Genomic DNA, 21119 nt, shown 5'->3' on the forward strand with positions numbered 1-21119 from the left:
AAATTATATATATTCAAAGACTAAGTGTTAGTCTACAACTTGTATGAAAGATGGCTAACCTCCAATCATTATGAATGAACTCTGATGTTACAAATGTATGTATAAATTGTCGTCAAACTGACTCTGGAGATCTGGATTAGAATTTCGCTCAACAACCAATACTTGTGGCAAGTTGCACTGCTTGTCTTAAAGGGTTGGGGGTCAGGTGGTGAGGCTTCCTGATGTGGTTCATATTGTATCCCAGTTGCATACATCAATGCTGATGATGTGAGTCATCCAATTGTCTAGTCCGGTCTAAACTGTTTACAGATTAATGCTGACTCGGGCATTAAACAACACAACAAACAACCTTTACTAAAATGCACATTCTGAGCAAATAAACAAAAAATTTCCTTGACATACTTTAAAATTTCAAAATCACAGCAGTGTTCAATTGTTGACATTAAAAAGGTCTATGACATCAGCTACTCACAAACTCCCTTGCCATGAGCAATCGATGACCTGTCGCGAATAATGAGAAGTAATGGACCTGTTCGATATACAATGCATCATATTTGACCTATAGTCTATGATACTCATACCATGAATCTCAGCTGCAAGCTTCCTATAAGCGATAGCTCGACTTCAACTACATCATTAGAACTTACATGGCCAAGTTGTGTAGTGGGCATAAAAAACTGATCACAAGAATTCTTTGATGGTGAAATGGGTTACTGTAGTTAATGGAGTTACTGACTGACTCTTGTTTCATCTATCTAACAAGCATTTTTCATCTGTGGCTAATCAGTTGCCTCTTCGATGAGTGAGTGAGTGAGTATGGTTTTATGCAACTTTTAGCAATATTCCAGCAATATCACACCAGAAATGTTCTTCCCACATTGTATCCATGTGGGGAATCGAACCCGGGTCTTCGGCATGACGAGCGGATGCTTTAACCACTAGGCTGCCACACCGCCACTCTACTGATGATGAAAGCCTCATATTTGGACGTACAAATGTCATGAGCTGTCATGATTACAAACATTTTGATCGCTTACATCAACAACATTTTACTGATTGCATTTATTTTGTTCTTCAGAAACTGAATATGTACTAGAATATGGTTCAGCTGAAAATGTCACCAATATATACTTTATTAATAATATTAATAAATGTCATTTTTTTAAATTATCACAGAAAAAAAGAACATCAACTTCCATTTTAAATATATCATCATACATAACAAATCACTAAAGACTCCTTGATATTCATTACTGCCCAAATCAGTTATTAATCCACTCTCTATTAGCATGTCAAGAAATCTAAGTTCTGATCATAATCACCTAAGCTGTCATGGTATAAGCTTATAACTAAGTCAAATCCCAGTCATAATCCCAACCGGTAATCTAAACCAGTGCCCTATGTGTTATAGACCATCAGGGGTGGTGGGGTGGCCCAGTGGTTAAAGTGGTCGCTCATCACACCGAAGACCCTTTTCGATTCCCCACATGGGTACAGTGCGTGAAGCCCATTTCTGGTGTCCCTCAAAGTGATATTGCTGGAATATTGCTAAAAGCGGCATAAAACCCAACTCATTCACTGCAGACCATCAGTTGGAAATACAAGACAACATGAAAAGTTATCTGAAATGCATTGTTTCAAATTTCCACAAAGTTTCTAGTTAGTAAGTCTCCAATGTTCAGACTAAGAACATGAAACATTCTACTCATATTAAACTAAAGAGTACTCATTTATTTTATATGATTACAGTTACTCGGTCATGTCTAGAAAGAACTGTAGCAATATAAAAACATTGGATGTTCTTTAATCTCATACACATCCATTCCTTCATTTTATACATGGACAAATCCACTCTTTTCCACAATGTACAAAATCCATTTCTATTCCACAAATGGATGCATCCAATCCTTCCATTCCACAAAGAGACGCATCCACTCTTCCATTCCACAATGTACAAAATCCACTCTTCCATTCCACAAATGTACAAATCCACTCTTCCATTCAACAAATGCACATCCATATTTCAACTGGACAAAGGATATTGTTTGCTGCAGTCATTCTTTTCAGACATATTGTCACCTTTTGTAAGTTATCCTAAGGTTAACTTACACTTACCTGAAAAAATACTTGGACAAATAGACTCCACTTACAGAGATGAAGAATGCATATTTGCTTTTAAACAAAACCCCCAGAACACATTTAGCTGATCCTTACATACATACTCTCAGAATGATAAAAGGAGACCAATAGTAAGTTATCCTCGAGATTTAACTTAAGGTGTCATTTGTAATTGTGCTAAGTGCCAGTCAAAGCTTAACATCCTAGTGTTTGCTGGACCATACCTTCAGTTTACTACCAGCTTGCCATCCAAAGACAGGCAAACAGAGGTAATGTTGAAAAAGGAGTTTAAAGATTTGCTAAGTGGGTCAGTGGAACAGCTGTGGTTATGGGTTTGACCAGCTGGCAGCTGGAGGAGGGCTGAGTCTGCCCACAGCAGGCAGATAGCTGAATGCTGTGCCATTCCTCTACCATCATGGCTCCTCTATCAAGAACTTCTTACCATGCATCTACATATCTCAGCTATAGTCTGTTCCAGTATTCTGCAGGTGTGTGCAGCATTGACCAACCATGTTTACTTGCTCAGTGACAACATCTCTGACTGTAATTGTTTACATTGTGTAAACAGTGACAGGAGTCGAGTGAGTGAGTGAGTGAGTGAGTGAGTGAGTGAGTGAGTGAGTGAGTGAGTGAGTGAGTGAGTGAGTGAGTGAGTGAGTGAGTGAGTGAGTGAGTGAGTGAGTGAGTGAGTGAGTGAGTGAGTGAGTGAGTGAGGTCTATGGCACCAATGCCAATATTCCAGCAATAGCGCGGCAGGAGACACCAGAAATGGCTTTACATCATTGTACCCATGTGGGGAATCAAAACCTGGTCTTCTTTGTTATTAGCGAATGCTTTACCACTGTGCTACCCCACCGCCCAAATCAGATTATGAGTATTTCATAATTTATTATGATTAATATGGAGTACCCTTGATTTTGAACTTGGAATGAGTACCAGTTTACTCTGTTGTTATCATGCTCAACAACTACGGTAATGTCACCATGGTAACAGCAAAAATGGAACATTGTACCACTGTCAGAAATCCAACCCACAGCTTTGGCAAGACAAGCAATTACCTTACCAATTAGGCTAACCAACTGCCCTGAGCAGGGTCGAAGATCAGAGGGGCTTGTAGTTATTGATTATCTAAGAACCAGGAACTATAGCTCTTGGACACAACCTACCCTATGGTCTGCTCTCTATGCTTCCAAGGATTACCAAATTATTTGCTTTCTTTCCCAATGCACTAGAAGCCATGAGAAACTAGTTTTACTTTTGACAAATTGGGTGTTACAGGAGATAGGAGACTAGTTCATGGGTTAAAGAAATAAAGACTTAAATTGCTCATGGTTTGACATTCTATGAAGAAAATCCTTTCAATCTGAACAGTAAAGCACAGTCTCCCAAGCCAGTTAATTAATTTGGTTATCTATTCGGACAGAAAAATCTCATTCGTATAACATCATCTAATAGAACCCAGGTCTTCAGCATGAGTGAACGCTTTAACCACTAGGCTACCCCACCGCCCCTTAAAGAACTACACACCAAATACCTGTCTTGCTCCTGAATGATTACAGGACCTCACAATCATGAAATGTTTAATGTGGGTGTTTTGTTTGCCACTAACCTTGTTTCTGGACACTTACCCTAAATCTCACCACATTTCAAACTAACACATATATCCACAAAATAAGAAATAACATCAAATTGAGCCTTCAGCAATGCTAGACAGAGTAAACTTGCAAAATCATCCCTTGATTTATTTTTAATTTCAATTTATCTCATGGGTTTGCGAGGCAGAATAACCCGACTCAAACACAACATGATAAATTGATACCAGAGAGATTCTCTCACTGCTCCAACCCTAATGTGCTTTGCACCTATTTGGATAAAATGATTTCGTCAGAATCACGTGTTAAGCCACTTCAAATTCCAGCCATACATGTAACTTAAAAAGTAATGCCAACTTAAATGTAAAAAATCAAAACAAACATAAGCCTTGAAACAGAATATATTGCTGCATAGCCTGTGGCATGTTAATGCCGGTGAATGTATGAGAAACGCAGGTTTTATAGCACATTCACAGAAAGTGCACTTGGCGAGCTAGGACTGACTTATCTAATGTTTCCTTGGCGATACAGACCTAATCGGACGCCGTTGGGAGGCCCAAGCTGTATGCAGGCAGCAACCATAACCTTCTATAGTTTGCTTTCTTAAATTGTTGCAAGTTGGGCACAAAAATAAGTACAGGTGCACTGTCATGGCCTTCTTGCTGGGAGTTTTGGGGATCATCAGGGGGTGTTTTGACACAGTTGAAGGGTCGAAAATGGGGCATATTATTGTTTACAGGGAGTTTCTGACTACTTATGATGATGAATAAGTACTTCATGATTTTTTCACACCAATGAAAGGTTATTGAAGGGCTGACTTATTATTCAGAAGCAAATATTTATGTAAAACAGTTTCAAGAAAGTGACAGTTTGTTTCAGGGAGCCAGAATTTAGATGGCAGCATGGGATGTGGGGCAGTCCGCTTCTCAAGTCCGAGGCCTGGGTAGATGTGAGTGAGTGAGGAGTGAGTGAGTGAGTTGAGCTGAGTGAGTGAGGTGAGGTGAGGTGAGGTGAGGTGAGTGAGTGAGGTGAGTGAGTGAGTGAGTGAGGTGAGTGAGGTGAGGTGAAGTGAAGTGTAGTGAAGTGAAGTGAAGTGAAGTGAAGTGAAGTGAAGTGAAGTGAAGTGAAGTGAAGTGAAGTGAAGTGTGAGTGAGTGAGTGAGAGAGTGAGAGTGCGCGAGGTGTTACGCCACTTTTAGCAATATCCCAGCAATATCACGGCGGGGGACACCAGAAATGGGCTTCACGCATTGTACCCTTCTTGGGAATCGAACCCATGCCTTCAGTGTGATGAGCCAACGCATTAACCACTAGGCTACCCCACCGCCCCCTGAGTATAGTAGAAGATTGTTTAATCTTGTGTGCTCAGGTAATAATAGCGCACAAAACAGCACTAAAATCTACTGAAAATGGTGCAGTGAAGAGCCATGTTTTGTTGGTCTACTAAGTTTTCAGGCACCGACTTTCAAAAGTTTTTCAGCGACAAATGCTGTGAAGAAGTTTGAAGGATAGGTTCAGTGTGAGGTGCTTCAAGAATTTCAGCTTTTCAAAATGTTTCCAGTCTGATGAGCGGATAGGTAGATTGTTCAGCTTAACAACAGGACATTGAGAATCAAATGAGAAAGAAACATCATCAAGATGTCAGCACAAAGGCTTGACAACTGAACTTAAAACAAATGTTTTGGGTATGTCGATTTATGAGGATGGAAGAAGTTGATACAAAACAGCTTAAATAACCAATAGCCTGTGCCAAAACATTAGAAGCAAGATGTAATTTGTTAACAAGTACCTGCCACATCACTGCTTTATAGGAGACAAACTTCAAACATCACATCCCTTGACGGAGACAAGTTGCTCCTAGTGATATAATTTGTAACAAGTACCTGCCACGTCACACCCCTTGAGGGAGACAAGTTGCTCCTAGTGATGTAATTTGTAACAGGTACCTGCCACACTCCTTGAGGGAGACAAGTTGTTCCTAGTGATGTAAGTTGTAACAGGTACCTGCCACACTCCTTGAGGGAGACAAGCTGTTCCTAGTGATGTAATTTGTAACAAGTACCTGCCACGTCACATCCCTTGAGGGAGACAAGCTGTTCCTAGTGATGTAATTTGTAACAAGTACCTGCCACGTCACACCCCTTGAGGGAGACAAGTTGTTCTTAGTGATGTAATTTGTAACAAGTACCTGCCACGTCACACCCCTTGAGGGAGACAAGTTGCTCCTAGTGATGTAATTTGTAACAGGTACCTGCCACACTCCTTGAGGGAGACAAGTTGTTCCTAGTGATGTAAGTTGTAACAGGTACCTGCCACACTCCTTGAGGGAGACAAGCTGTTCCTAGTGATGTAATTTGTAACAAGTACCTGCCCGTCACACCCCTTGAGGGAGACAAGCTGTTCCTAGTGATGTAATTTGTAACAAGTACCTGTCACATCACCTTGAGGGAGACAAGCTGTTCTTAGTGATGTAATTTGTAACACACTCCTTGAGGGAGACAAGTTGCTCCTAGTGATGTAATTTGTAACAGGTACCTGCCACATCACACCCCTTGAGGGAGACAAGCTGTTCCTAGTGATGTAATTTGTAACAAGTACCTGTCACATCACTGCCTTATAGGAGACAAGCTGTTCCTAGTGGTGTAATTTGTAACTATTACCTGCCACATCACACTCTTTGATGGAGACAAGCTGTTCCTAGTGATGTAATTTGTAACAAGTACCTGCCACATCAGACCCCTTGAGGGAGACAAGCTGTTCCTAGTGATGTAATTTGTAACAAGTACCTGCCACATCACTGCCTTATAGGAGACTAGCTACTTCTTGTGATGTGATTTTAGTGCATCTCACCAATTCTTTGCACAGTTCATGAGCAGCCATCTTCTTAGCATTAAAAGTCAACATTTTTGCAAGTATAAGCAGACAGTAATTTCATTAACCATTCGTCTCATTAAGAGAGCACTACTGGCAGTGCAAATGCTCACTTGAATACTTTTTCTACACTATTCCAATTATGAGAGTTCTTCATTCTCAGTAAATTGATTTTGACAAAAATATCTTAATCACTCATGAAACAGGAAATGCACATAGTTACAGTGCAAGTCACACTGCAGTGTCTGGAAAGTGTATTGTTGAAGTGCATCCAGCTGTCCGCCTCAGACAGATATGGAAACAACTAGAGCTAGGATGGGTAACTCTGGTACTCCGGCCTGAGCAGGACCCAGGTACCCGCAGGACGACTGAAACCTGTTAAGTCACGTGATATACAATATGATATGATACGTGACACGTGAAATATACACAGTAAGTCTCTAATGTTTACATTACCACATCGTAGCACCTTCAGTGAATGGTAGCCAACTGCAGTCCGGTAAGAAGCATGTGCAGGGTTGACGTGCACTTTGGTGAAACCAATGAGATCTTTTACAATAAATTTTTTACATGTTCTCTTCACATTTTTGCACAGGGCTGCACACAGTTACACTTCAAAACTGTATTGCAAAATTAGAATAAGTTGATTGTGCGATCATAACTATATCATGAGTGTATGTTTGTTTCAGCAGTATTACAGCTGTACGATGTTGTAGAAACATAAACTGGGTGAGTTTGGGAACAAACCAGTGACCATCATCCTCTATAATCTCCAGGGTATATGTTTTGATAAATCTCCACCAGTACCCTGGATGCATTTACGACTCAGCCCGATAATTTTATTACCTCCCTTTGCTGGCTTTTTATTCAATGAGGTGTCTACGTTGGGAAGTTGAGCTTACCAATAACAAGGCTTCTATCATAACTCACTTCCTCTTCTTCGGTAAACAGTAATATTAAGAGGTAGAAGGAATTCTTGTATATATATTTTTGAAAGTTTCAGACCTGTCAATTTGTATGATTTTTCCCTAAATCTGAGTTACACCGCGATTAAATCTTCGTGCCATCCATCTTTGTTGACACTGGCAAGCTCGGTTGTAACAGCTTATCTGAATGGCTACTGTGAGAAGGCGGAGCCAGCAAAGGGAGGTAATAAAATTATCGGGCCAAGCCGTAGATGCATCCAGGGTACTAGTGGAGATTTATTGGAACGTATACCCTTGAGATTATCAAGGATGGTGACCATAGGTTTCTTGCAAACCTGAGGAAGCAATTCTCAGCGAACTGTGGCAACTTGTATAACTGGTGACTGCTCGCATTAAAACAAGAGACACATGCAATGACTGAATGATGAGAGGCATGTTTGATTATGGTAATGATGAGGAGACAATACCTGACACATAAGTTCTTTACTTACATCTTTGAGTGTCTTGAGGGCCTCTACATATTCTTTTTCATTGCGGTAAATTTCTTCCACAATATGGTATCGTTTGTCCTGAAAAACACAGAGAAATATATCAATAATAATCTTTCAAACACATTAGGAAACAAACCAAAGACAGAAACACAGATTTGCGCTCAACTGGTTTATGAAGAATAGTCCTGAAAAAAAAAAGATGCTGTGGATAAATCATAACAGACAAAATGTTATCTAAATAAACACATTTTCATTAAGAAACACTTCCAATAGCTAATCAAATGTTCATAATTATATCGACATCAATATCTAGTTTTGTAAATCTCACCTTTCAAAACACTGACAGGAAAGTAGTACATATGATAACTGTTGTTTTAGCTTGTTTCATCCTTAACGCTACTAAATGATTTAAGGGTTTGTTTGATTGCCTATTCACACAAATTCCAAAGTAATCACTCTAAATTCTGAACTGAAATATGATATCTTGCGATTCCTTGTCTTGTTCTCTCTCATGTGGGATAAAGTATTATCTTACCTTATCTTATCTTAACACCGTGACAAATTCATCTGATACACCTGGTGATATTTTGTATCAGTTCGAACGAGAAGTGTTGTAACTTTTAAAAGATGTCCTTCTGACAGGAAATGTTCCTTTCAGTCCCAAATGAGGTCATGTCCATTAGACACAAACTATTCTGTGATTGAAACTGAGGTCAGTTTTGTACATGTCCACAGAGCACATATTCTGTTCTATCACATACTTAAAAAGTATTGTACATGTATACACAGCATATATTATCTCAAACTGAGATATGTGCACAAACTCAAACATTTCCACTAAATCTTGCACCTTCAGCAGCATAACACCATATCACTCATAAAGACTCAGAATTTCCCTCATACCCTTTGTTTTATGGCTACAACAAAAATGATTTACCCTTTGACCTTGAATTCAATCATCTCAGCTTCTCAATTTCATTTGCAACATACTTACGAAGTAACTTTCAGCATCCATGAAAGTTGAAAGTTAAAATACTGGATGAGAGCATGTACTGAACAGCTTAAAAACAAAATACAGTTTGATATACTGAGCATCATAACCTTGCAAATGAGGAACAGTCCCCGCCCCAAATCCTTGCTAAAGTGCACTGTCTTCTTCATATGTTATTGAGAAGAGTACAAAACCTTTTTTGCAGTGAACTGAGGAATATTCAAGCCTTAAGTCAAACAAGACCTTTCAAATCATCTTAGGTAACTGAAACTAAACCCAAAAGTCAATCTAACACCACTTTCTCCATTACGTTATAGTTCTACAATACTTGATGGTAGCAATGTCAGAAGAGCATAGCCCAAGCTCAAGGACATCTCCCAACCTCCTACCCCCCTCATGGAAACAGCCCTCCCGAAGCATCCTGCGTCGGCTTTGACATACAAAAAACATTCTGCAGCTAATTAGAGTCCCCAAAAGAAGATCTCACCTTAACAAGAGTCAGCACAGCTGATAGGACGAGCAAGAAGGATGAAGGAACCCATTACACCATCCACAGCCACAAGACTCATGGAGGAATCCTTGGTGGATGCACAAGCCTAGTCATCTGTTTAAACCATTGTACGGAGTGGAAGACGGCCTTGTTTGTTTTCTTTGTCAGAACGTACACGAGTAGCAAGGGCAAACCTTGGCTGAGTACTATTACATGATAACTTTGCAGAAAAACATTTGTAGTTTTACTGCATCGTTTAACAATTTGCAGACAGCTGATTACAGAATGCAGGGAGTTCTGTCAATACTTGGCATGGGTTTCATGTGGGTTATCCTCATCGGAACTCTACGACAAATTCATCCAATACACATGGTGAAATTTGTTGTATCATTTTGACAGTAGTCACTGTTGTATTTGTAGTAAGTGTTGTATCTGTTGTAACTGCAGGGTATGGGATTTGTTGTATCTGTCATAGCTGCAGGGTAGGGATGTGTTATATCTGTCATAACTGCAGGACATGTGTGTTGTATCTGTCATATCTGCAGGGCAGGGATGTGTTATATCTGTCATAACTACAAGGCATGTCTGCTATATCTGTCATAGCTGCAGGGATGTGTGTTATATCTGTCATAGCTGCAGGGCAGGGATGTGTTATATCTGTCATAGCTGCAGGACATGTGTGTCATACCTGTCATAGCTGCAGGACATGTGTGTCATACCTGTCATAGCTGCAGGGCATGTATGTTATATCTGTCATAGCTGCAGGACATGTGTGTCATACCTGTCATAGCTGCAGGGCATGTATGTTATATCTGTCATAGCTGCAGGACATGTGTGTCATACCTGTCATAGCTGCAGGGCATGTATGTTATATCTGTCATAGCTGCAGGGCATGTGTATATATATCTATGCAGGACAGTTGTGTTATATCTGTCATAGCTGCAGGATAGTTATATCTGAATGTGTTATATCTGTCATAACTGCAGGACATTTGTGTTATATCTGTCATAGCTGCAGATATAGGAATGTGTTATAGCTGTCATAACTGCAGGACATGTGTGTTATATCTGTCATAGCTGCAGGGCAGGGATGTGTTATATATCTCATAACTGCTGGGAATGTGTGTTGCATCTGTCATAGCTGCAGGGCATGTGTGTTATATCTTTCATAGCTGCAGGGCAGGGATGTGTTATAACTGTCATAGCTGCAGGGTAGGGATGTGTTATATCTGTCATAACTGCAGGACATGTGTGTTATATCTGTCATAGCTGCAGGACATGTGTGTTATATCTGTCATAGCTGCAGGGCATGTGTGTTATATCTGTCATAGCTGCAGGGTAGGGATGTGTTATATCTGTCATAACTGCAGGGCATGTGTGTTATATCTGTCATAGCTGCAGGGCAGGGATGTGTTATATATGTCATAACTGCTGGGAATGTGTGTTGTATCTGTCAGCTGCAGGGCATGTGTGTTATATCTTTCATAGCTGCAGGGCAGGGATGTGTTATATCTGTCATAGGTGCAGGACATGTGTGTTGTATCTGTTATAACTGCAGGACTCGTGTCATATCTGTCATAACTGCAGGACATGTATGTTATATCTGTCATAGCTGCAGCGCAAGTGTGTTATATCTGTCATAGCTGCAGGGTAGGGATGTGTTATATCTGTCATAGCTGCAGGGCATGTGTGTTATATCTGTCATAGCTGCAGGGCATGTGTGTTATATCTGTCATAGCTGCTGCGCAAGTGTTATATATCTGTCATAGCTGCAGGGTAGGGATGTGTTATATCTGTCATAGCTGCAGGACATGTGTGTTATATCTGTCATAGCTGCAGGACATGTGTGTTCTATCTGTCATAGCTGCAGGACATGTGTATTGTATCTGTCGTAACTGCAGGGTAGCGATGTGTTATATCTGTCATAGCTGCAGGACATGTGTGTTATATCTGTCATAGCTGCAGGGCATGTGTTGTAACTGTCAGGCAGTCATGCACATATGTTGTATCTGTTATAACTACATTGAATGCTATATCTGACATAATTGCACAGCATTTATCTGCTGTAGGTGTCCTCTGTTTCCACCCATAAATCAATACATGTCATAACACATGTATATTGTCCCAGCAAATGGCACTTTGAACACACATACATACATTCCAGACCCTTAAGCTCTCCCCAGCTAGAAGTGGCACTAAATCAATGAGACAAGAATTGCCAAACTGGAAGCTTTACCAAATACCTCAACTACAGCTTGCAATCTACATGAAAAATAGATAACAAAACTGTATCTATTTACCAGGTTTAACATAATCCATATGCATGCAAACTACATTTCAAGTTTTTGAAAGGCACTCCATATTGTAAAACTTGCAATGAAGACTTAACATGCAATCCGAGCCTCTGAATCATTTTACAAACATCACAAACATGAGGGAAGCAAGGAACACACTGGTTGACCTCTCCTAAATCACTGGCAACATGGCACTCTCAAATAAATACAACCCCCACACACTTACTGGAGTATAAACTTCCTGGTCACATGATTGAAAGTTCCCCAAATACAATGTACCCAACTGAAACTGGATCGGAATACAGGAGTATAACCTTTCTAATCTATTGGTCACATTCTACAACTTCCCAGAATAATATGTACCTATGTAATCAAGTGAATAAGGGTTGAACATATATCTTGCAGGCATGATAACCTTTATAATTCATAATTAACAATCTACAAATTTATACATTAATGTTCTGTGGTGAGGGACAAGTGTAGGCATTGGAGAACGAAAGTGAGTGAGTGAGAATGGTTTGACGTCGTTTTTAGCAATAGTCAAGCAACATCACAGCGGGAACACAAGAAATGGGGAATCAAACCTGGCCTTCAGTGTGACAAGCGAATGCTTTAACCACTAGGCTACCCCACCGTCGATCCCGGGAATGAGAGTAGACACAACTTGACACTATACATAGATCATTATAAGTACTAGAATGTACGTGTCTTGTTTTGTCATTGGAGACCATGCTACTTACATAAAGGGGGCTAACACAAATTCTTGACACACACACCCCACACCCCCACCAACTGATTGGTTGTAGATGGGATGAGTGAGTGAGTGAGTATGGTTTTATGCCACTTTTAGCTATATTCATGCAACATCCAGGGGTGGAAATAACCCATTGCCCGACATCCGAGTCCAGTGGTTTTTTCTGTCGGGCAAGCAAATTTGTATATCATGCTGTACCGGTGTCCAGTTGACTTTCCAATGTTAATAATGTTATTTATATAAAAAATCAACAAGAAAACGGACGGTATAGTGGAAAAATTATTAGGGCAAGTGATTTTACATGTGCCACTGTACCGGAGTACACTAGCAATTTTAAAGTTATTTCCACCCCTGATATCATTTCATGGGACACCAGATATCGGATTCAAACATTGTACCCACATACATAATAAATCACATCTGGGGCTTCTGCATGACGAGGTAACTCTTTAACCACCACACTACCCCATCACCCCTGTTCATGGGATGATGGGGGCGGTGGGGTATTCTAATGGTTAAAGCGTTGGCTCGTCACGCCGAAGACCCGGGTTCGAATCCCCACATGGGTACAATGTGTGAAGCCCATTTCTGGTGTCCCCCGCCGTGATGTTGCTGGAATATTGCTAAAAGCGGCGTAAAACCAAACTCAGTCAGTCAGTCATGGGATGATGAAACAGAACATAAGTGCAGATCAGCTTCCAGTAGCCACTGCCTCCTAGTTGGATGGTCGTGCATACATCTCCCTGGCTATTTATGTTTACATATCTCAAGGACCCATCTGCCATAAGGTGGCAGAGGGCTCGTCTTGAACAGAGCACTCTGAAGTGCTCCCACTGTCACCTCATCCACAGACCTTGTACTCATTCTGTCAGTATCTCACAACATATCAAATAATCATTTCTGAAGAGTACGTTACATATACAGTTCCTGACAAACACTTGCTCTCATTAGGCATATACTTTCCAAGTTGTGTACTCCTGTTTTCAAGGTTTTTGACCTTTACGGTTTCAGCCAAGTACATACTTCTTTGGTAATGCTAGTGCCAATTGTAAGCAGATGCTCAAGTGTTGCGGTAGTCTCACAGTCCCTGGCCTAGCCCTCTCTGCAGTGCTAAAGCCCTAAATAAAGCAAGTCTAGATTTCCTCAGGTCAGGTTCAGGAATCTCTGGTCTCCCTAGGGCTCCTTTTCAATATAAATGGGCTTGTTTGTTACTATCCAAATTATATATATTCAGAGACTAAGCCTTAGTCTAGTGTTGCGGGTGTGATAATCTTAGTACTAATTTCAGTCTGTGCATGTCCAGGTCATACATAATCACGTCCTAAATACTTCTATCCTTGAGAGCCAGTGTTGAGCTACCAAGTTGTTTAACTATCTATCTATACACTTTGAAACCTGCATGAACATGTATGAAAACAGTTGAGGCATTGCATTGATCTTTTGAAAAGTAAGAACTCGAGATTTTTATAAAGCTGCACTTCAGCCCAGCATGAACCCAAATCTTTGTGGAGCCTTATCAAGCCAGTATAAACCCAGGACTGCCGTAGGTTATCTGGCACTACACCACACCAGTAGAACCCAGGATTGTTGTGGCACTACAGGTTCCTCCAGTATGAACCAAGGACTGTGGGGCCACGACAGTCCTGGGTTCATACTGGAGTGGTGTAGTGCCACAACAGTCCTGGGTTCATCTGTGAGTGCCCCAATAGTCCTGGGTTCACTGGTGTGGTGTAGTACTGGGAGTGAGTGGTGTAGTGCCACAACAGTCCTGGGTTCATACTGGTGTGGTGTAGTGCCACAACAGTCCTGGGTTCATACTGGTGTGGTGTAGTGCCACAACAGTCCTGGGTTCATACTGGTGTGGTGTAGTGCCACAACAGTCCTGGGTTCATACTGGAGTGGTGTAGTGCCACAACAGTCCTGGGTTCATACTGGTGTGGTGTAGTGCCACAACAGTCCTGGGTTCATACTGGAGTGGTGTAGTGCCACAACAGTCCTGGGTTCATACTGGTGTGGTGTAGTGACCCAACAGTCCTGGGTTCATACTGGTCCCAACTGAAGCCAGTATGAACCCAGGACTGTTGTGGCACTACACCAAGCCAGTATGAACCCAGGATTGTCGTGGCACTGAAGCCAGTATGAACCCAGGACTGTTGCTGAGCTAGACTACCCTGACCTGCCTGCTGTAATGGGTACACCAAGTAACGTGGGTGACCTGCACTGACCTCCCTCCCCCACATAACACCTCATCTCCAACAGTCTCCCCTGTCAGTCACTATCTACAGACTTAAGCTGCCTCCCTGCCAGAAAACCTGGCTTGTATTTACAAATATCCTGTTTCCTTTGTGTGCCACATCTTGCATGGAATAAGCATGTTATAGACGAACATCAGATACCTAATTCTCCCTTTCCTTCCTTCTGTCATGTTAGTAGTCAACATGAAACATACTTAAGCACCAACAGCTTGTTTGAAATGTAATAATTCTGATGTCCATGATAAACAGTTCAAGTGAGTGAATGAGTGAGTGAGTGAGTGAGTGAGTGAGTGAGTGAGTGAGTGAGTGAGTGAGTGAGTGAGTGAGTGAGTGAGAGAGTGGTTTGATGGTCCATTTGATGGCTGGTTGGGTTATCAATAGTGGTGGTCCGATTAATTGAAATAATCGAAGATTGGTCGCAGTGACTAAACGACCAAGCAATCGATCATGTTTTCTCATAATCAAACACAAACAATTCTGGAACACTTGTTTTCATCAACAATATTTTTCACAAGGTTGGTTTTGTCTGTTACATTTCATAAGCACTACAAGCTCGTTTCAAGTCGTGATTGAATTTATCTTAAAGACTCCAAGAAATTTATGTTCCTGACATACTAGTCATCCTTTAAAGATGTGAAATTTTGCCCAAACACCCAAAAGAACTACATGTTTATTCCTTATTTTAATGTGCATTAACAAATTTCATTAATGACGCTAACCAATTTTTTTCGAGAGATTTTAACCAATTCCCAACACTAGTGATCAACCAGTATTTTGTTATATAACAGAATATCACATAATTTAGCAAGACAGTCCAAAGCAACATCTGGACGATTACCACTTCGGTGAAACCAACAATCACTGGTATAGCAATGGCAAAGCAACACATAAAGTGTGCAGAGACACCAACCCCAAAGTGTTGCTAATAGTAGTTTCAAGGATCAAAATTAGTAGTTTGACCATAAAATTAGTAGTCAACTATACACTTAAAATCATAATGGATTCTGAGAAAGCTAATATGACACTAATCAAGAGTGAAGCTTTAATTTCACATACCTGTTTCGTGTAATCGAATAGAAAATGGTCACGTGATTAAATCATTCCAATATGATCGTCATTTTCCGCTGGTACACTATAAGTGGGTCAAATCGCAAAGGTACTGAAATCAGCTTCAGATTTCTGATAGACAATTTCGCTAAAATTATATTTGTTACCTGCAACTTGAACTCCAATTCAAATATGTCATTAAATTTCATGAATGGAAGCTAAGTGAACCTCGAAAATGTATTTTATCCGCAGAAATATATGTTTTGTCTATATATCCAAATTTTAATGAATTTTCTTCAAATTTCGTAAAATGTCTGGTGCAATCGTATTGGCATAGTTTGAGGCTAAAATTCGTAGTGACTACAATAAAATCGTAGAGGTTGGCATCTATGTGAGTGAGTGAGCGAGCTAGGTCCTACACTACTTGTATCAAGGTTCAAGCTTTAATCACAGCAGGAACACCAGAAATCAGGTTTACACATTGCACCAATGTAGAGAACCTGGACCTTTGGTAAGTCAGCAGAATGCACCTGCCTGCCACCACAAGAGATCTGCATTTAGAAGTCAAGAGAACATAACTACTTCATGATATGTGACAAAGTTCTACTTCATGACCCTTTGTAAGGTTAATACTGATGAGAAACAATTGTGGAGTGGTTATCCAAAAATGTTTCTTGTCTTTAATAATTCTGATGTCAATAAACCCACTAACTGATATGCAAAAAGATCCATACTGTCAAGGTACAATTACACACAATAAAGCAAGTCACCTGGCCACCTGATACTAGGGGTGGGTATTGCAGAGAATTTTCATATTGCGATATATTGCGATGCAGAAGCATATATTGCAATATATTGCAAGGAATATTTTTTTAACAAAAACTACTTATAATCGAGTTAATGCTTGATTATAAAGCAAAAACACAACAAAATCACTATGATTGATTAACCTTTTATATAAACTTTTAATCATGACAAAATAAAAATGTAAGTAACATTTGGCGCTAATGAAACAGGGAAAAGAACAATTAAAAAAACGGAAATATCCGAAGATTTCCAAATGTTACGAAGTTTTCTGAATGCATGTCAAAATACCGGTTTCGATCAGCGTATCGCAATACGTATCGTTTTCATGTCTGAACCGGTAAATATCGGTAAACCGGTTATATTGCGCAGCCCTACCTGATACATTAAGTCGCCTCTTACAACCAGCATTGGTTTCTGGGGACCTCTCTAACCAAGAGTCCTAAGAGCAGACAAGACAACCCAATGATTGATATTATGAGCAAAGATCGACTCCCTCACAGAATATGATGACCCCATATAAACCAAGTCCCATAGACTGACCATCCGATCCTTTTAATCTTCTAGGTATCAAGGTACACATTCAAACCCAGAAACATCCAGGCATGAATAGGCCAGTGAACAATTAAATGATTAAATAGTTTATCTAGACAGTATAGTCTGTATAGTTTCAAATGAACAAAACTTTCCAAGTTTTTCTCTACAGTATAAGTGCAGCTATCCTGACAGCAGACTCCAGTTCCAACACAAGTCCTTTTAAGTACCAAATTACCTAGAAAATACAAATTTCAAGTGAACATAATTCTTTAACTCATTGCTTTTAACTAAGATTACTCTTTTTCAAACTTTAACCTGGAACCCCGAAACTATATTTCTGCTCTGCATAAAAGAACATCTGTATTTATGGTATAACTGCTCAATCTTCAATTCATCAGTAAGGTTCTTTCTTAACATCTGAACACACACCTTGTTTAGATATCTCAACTTCCTGACAAATATATGTTATAATATTTTATCTTAATTGAAAGTGAATTTGATAACAAACATGTTCCTAAATGAATATATTATATATTTTTTTATGTTCATATGTTTTACCTCCTTAAGGGGTCAATGTCTAAACATAATGATCCTGTTTTCAAAGTTAAAATGAGCTTTAGGTTTGATAATTTTCCAATCCGACTTAAGCAAAACAAACAAAAACATTCATGATCAACTTGATAAAATAATCATGTTATGTGTTTCATTGGAGATGGAAACAGATGAGGGTGACTGAACGCAGACATTATCAATACTGTAGAGCACCATCACAGCAGGGGCAATCAACAGTGATCACAAAACACTGACCGCTTGTGAAAATCATATCCTTGCTACCATTACCCACTGCATCAAACCACTCTACTTTGGACAGGACAGAACTGGGCTGAGAATGGCTTCAAAGTTTCACCAGGGCAGACAGGCACTCAATACATCAACCCATATTGAGTGAATATCGTAGAGGCAAACCATCCTCTATCCTGGGGGTTCAAACTGTCACCCATGCAGCCAGACCAAGGAAACGAGTGTTTACCTTCATGGAGACTGAATCTGGAAGAGACAAACCATCTATCCTAAGGGTTCAAACTGTCACCCTTGTAGCCAGACCAAGGCAACGAATGCTTTACTACCATGAAGACTTAATCTGGTAGAACCAAATCTTCATCTTTCCTGAGCATTCAAACTGTCGCCTATGCAGCTAGACCAAGGCCACAGATGATTACCTTCATGAGGACTGAATCTGGTGGAGACAAACCTTCATCTATCCTGAGGGTTCAAACTGTCACCCATGCAGCTAGGCAAAGACAACAGATGATTACCTTCATGAGGACTAAATCTGGTAGAGACAAACCTTCATCTATCCTGAGGGTTCAAACTGTCACCCATGCAGCCAGGCCAAGACAACCAATGCTTTACTTACTCCGGTAGAGACAAACCTTCATCTATCCTGAGGGTTCAAACTGTCACCCATGCAGCCAGGCAAAGACAACCAATGCTTTACTTACTCCGGTAGAGACACACCTTCATCTATCCTGAGGGTTTAAACTGTCACCCATGCAGCTAGGCAAAGACAACAGACGCTTTACCTTCATGAGGACTAAATCTGGTAGAGACAAACCTTCCTCTATCCTGAGGGTTCAAACTGTCACCCATGCAGCTAGGCAAAGACAACAGACGCTTTAACTTCATGAGGACTAAATCTGGTAGAGACAAACCTTCATCTATCCTGAGGGTTCAAACTGTCACCCATGCAGCTAGGCAAAGACAACAGACGTTTTACCTTCATGAGGACTAAATCTGGTAGAGACAAACCTTCATCTATCCTGAGGGTTCAAACTGTCACCCATGCAGCCAGGCCAGGACAACCAATGCTTTACTTACTCCGGTAGAGACAAACCTTCATCTATCCTGAGGGTTCAAACTGTCACCCATGCTGCTAGGCCAAGACAACCAATGCTTTACTTACTCCGGTAGAGACAAACCTTCCTCTATCCTGAGGGTTCAAACTGTCACCCATGCAGCCAGGCCAAGACAACCAATGCTTTACTTACTCCGGTAGAGACAAACCTTCATCTATACTCAGGGTTCAAACTGTGACCCATGCTGCTAGGTTAAAGCAGCTACATGCTTTACAGCCATGACCTTATCTCGTAGAACCAAACCATAGCTGATACAGGATTCAAACTGAAACCAAATCAACCCAACTAAGGTACCCAATCCTAAACATCCACACAGAACGCAATCCTATTCATCCAAACAAATATGCCTTTTGACAGAAACAATGCCACTGGGGCTGTTTTGTCGAACTCACTAACTCTCTGTGACTGATTCCTTTAGAAAAGCAACTAACTTGACTGTCCAATATCAATCCAAGTGAGGATGAGAGGCTTTTAACAAGGATCTATTAGGTTACTGCAATGCTGCTGTAGGGTCCCACAAGCCTGGGCCATACAGGGCTACAGGAGTTCTCAGTACAAGAAAAACCTCTCTGTAAGCTCAAAGCGCGCAATTAGCCTTTGACATCAATCGTAGGTTAACTAAGGACATACTGCTGAGCTCAATTTTATTAGGGACGTGAAGTACAGAGAAGATACTCTGTTCTTACGTCAACAATGTACTTCAGTACTTACCCTTCACATGCTAGACTCTCATCTATATAATAACATACTTTCCATGTTATCTGCACAAAAGCAGGTTTACAAATGGTATAACAGATTATTCACTTCCTCTTATGGGCCTACCAGAAAGGACTTCTCTTGCAGTAGGCTGACTGACTGACTGAGTTTGGTTTTACGCCGCTTTTAGCAATATTCCAGCAACATCACGGTGGGGGACACCAGAAATGGGCTTTACACATGTGGGGATTCAAACCCGGGTCTTCGGCGTGACGAGCCAATGCTTTAACCATTAGGCTACCCCACCGCCCCTCTTGCAATAGGACGAGCTTCCAAATTAAGGTACCCATTAAACCCATTACTAGTAAAGACACCTGTCGCATTCAAACTAAAACTGGTGTCAATTAATAAGAGTATTATTTTATTGAATTCTGATATTGAAATGATGTCGACTAAAAAATGCCTGTCCATGTTTTGCACAGGGTTGAAAAAAACAAACATGTACTCATGATGTCATAAAGATGCCATAAAAAACAGAATAAAATAAAATAAAAATGTCTAAGCTGGTAATTAGTGACATTTAAGTATTGTTTTTACAAGTCTAATTAACATCAGTGTTTAACGTTAGTTTTAAACCTTTCAACATGAAGATCTGGTTTCCTTTGGAGGTCACATCAAGTTAACAGAATGTGATCATTGTCTGTCCAATCAAAGTGAAAGATAACACCTTCCGGCCAATCAGATGTCACTTTGCTAAATGAATCAGCTTTACTATATTCTTAACTTAACCCAAACTCAGTGATTTGGAAATTTCAGCCTGAACACGAGTAAACCAACTTCCTTTGACACAGTGCCCCTTTGGGTGTTAATGCCATGGCGTACAGAAATATGATAGTGTGTTTCACTATCTTTATACCACTGTCCATGACACAGAGAAACATACATGTACCAAATATAATTTAGAAAGTTCCAAGCTTATTGACTGATTACTAGTGTTGGGAATCGGAAACCAAATCCGCTGTCAATTATCGGACGACTTGTGGTGAACGATTATCGATTTCAATCGAAATATATACATTTTTAATGTCATCATCAATTTTAAGGGTTTTTCCTCCGTTTTTTTCGTATTAATGATTTTATAACTAATACTGTCATGCAATGAAATGCCCTGATAGAAGAAAGACACTGGAATCGTAATTAAACAATAAAAGTGGTTAAAATTAGAGTACACATAGCTTTACGCTGTTGAGCGCATGTTTGTTTGTGAATATTCATGAAATTTAGTTTAGTTTACTTCATTTAAGTGTGTTACACTAAAACAACAAAATTCAGATTAATC

At 40.2% G+C, this 21119-nt stretch overlaps 1 protein-coding gene across 2 annotated transcripts in view; it reads right to left on the minus strand.

Moving 5' to 3' along the window:
* LOC124277554 (rho guanine nucleotide exchange factor 17-like) overlaps positions 1-21119 on the minus strand; it is a 119403-nt gene that overhangs the window by 39334 nt on the left and 58950 nt on the right. For both annotated transcript variants that reach the window (XM_046713262.1, XM_046713261.1), the window contains exon 3: positions 7998-8075. In XM_046713262.1, the coding sequence (XP_046569218.1) occupies positions 7998-8075 (78 nt within the window). The remainder of the gene's footprint in view (positions 1-7997; positions 8076-21119) is intronic.

The sequence above is a fragment of the Haliotis rubra genome, unplaced genomic scaffold (genome assembly GCF_003918875.1).
Source record: "Haliotis rubra isolate DU_JTF1 unplaced genomic scaffold, ASM391887v1 Scf223, whole genome shotgun sequence".
Lineage (NCBI taxonomy): Eukaryota > Metazoa > Mollusca > Gastropoda > Lepetellida > Haliotidae > Haliotis > Haliotis rubra.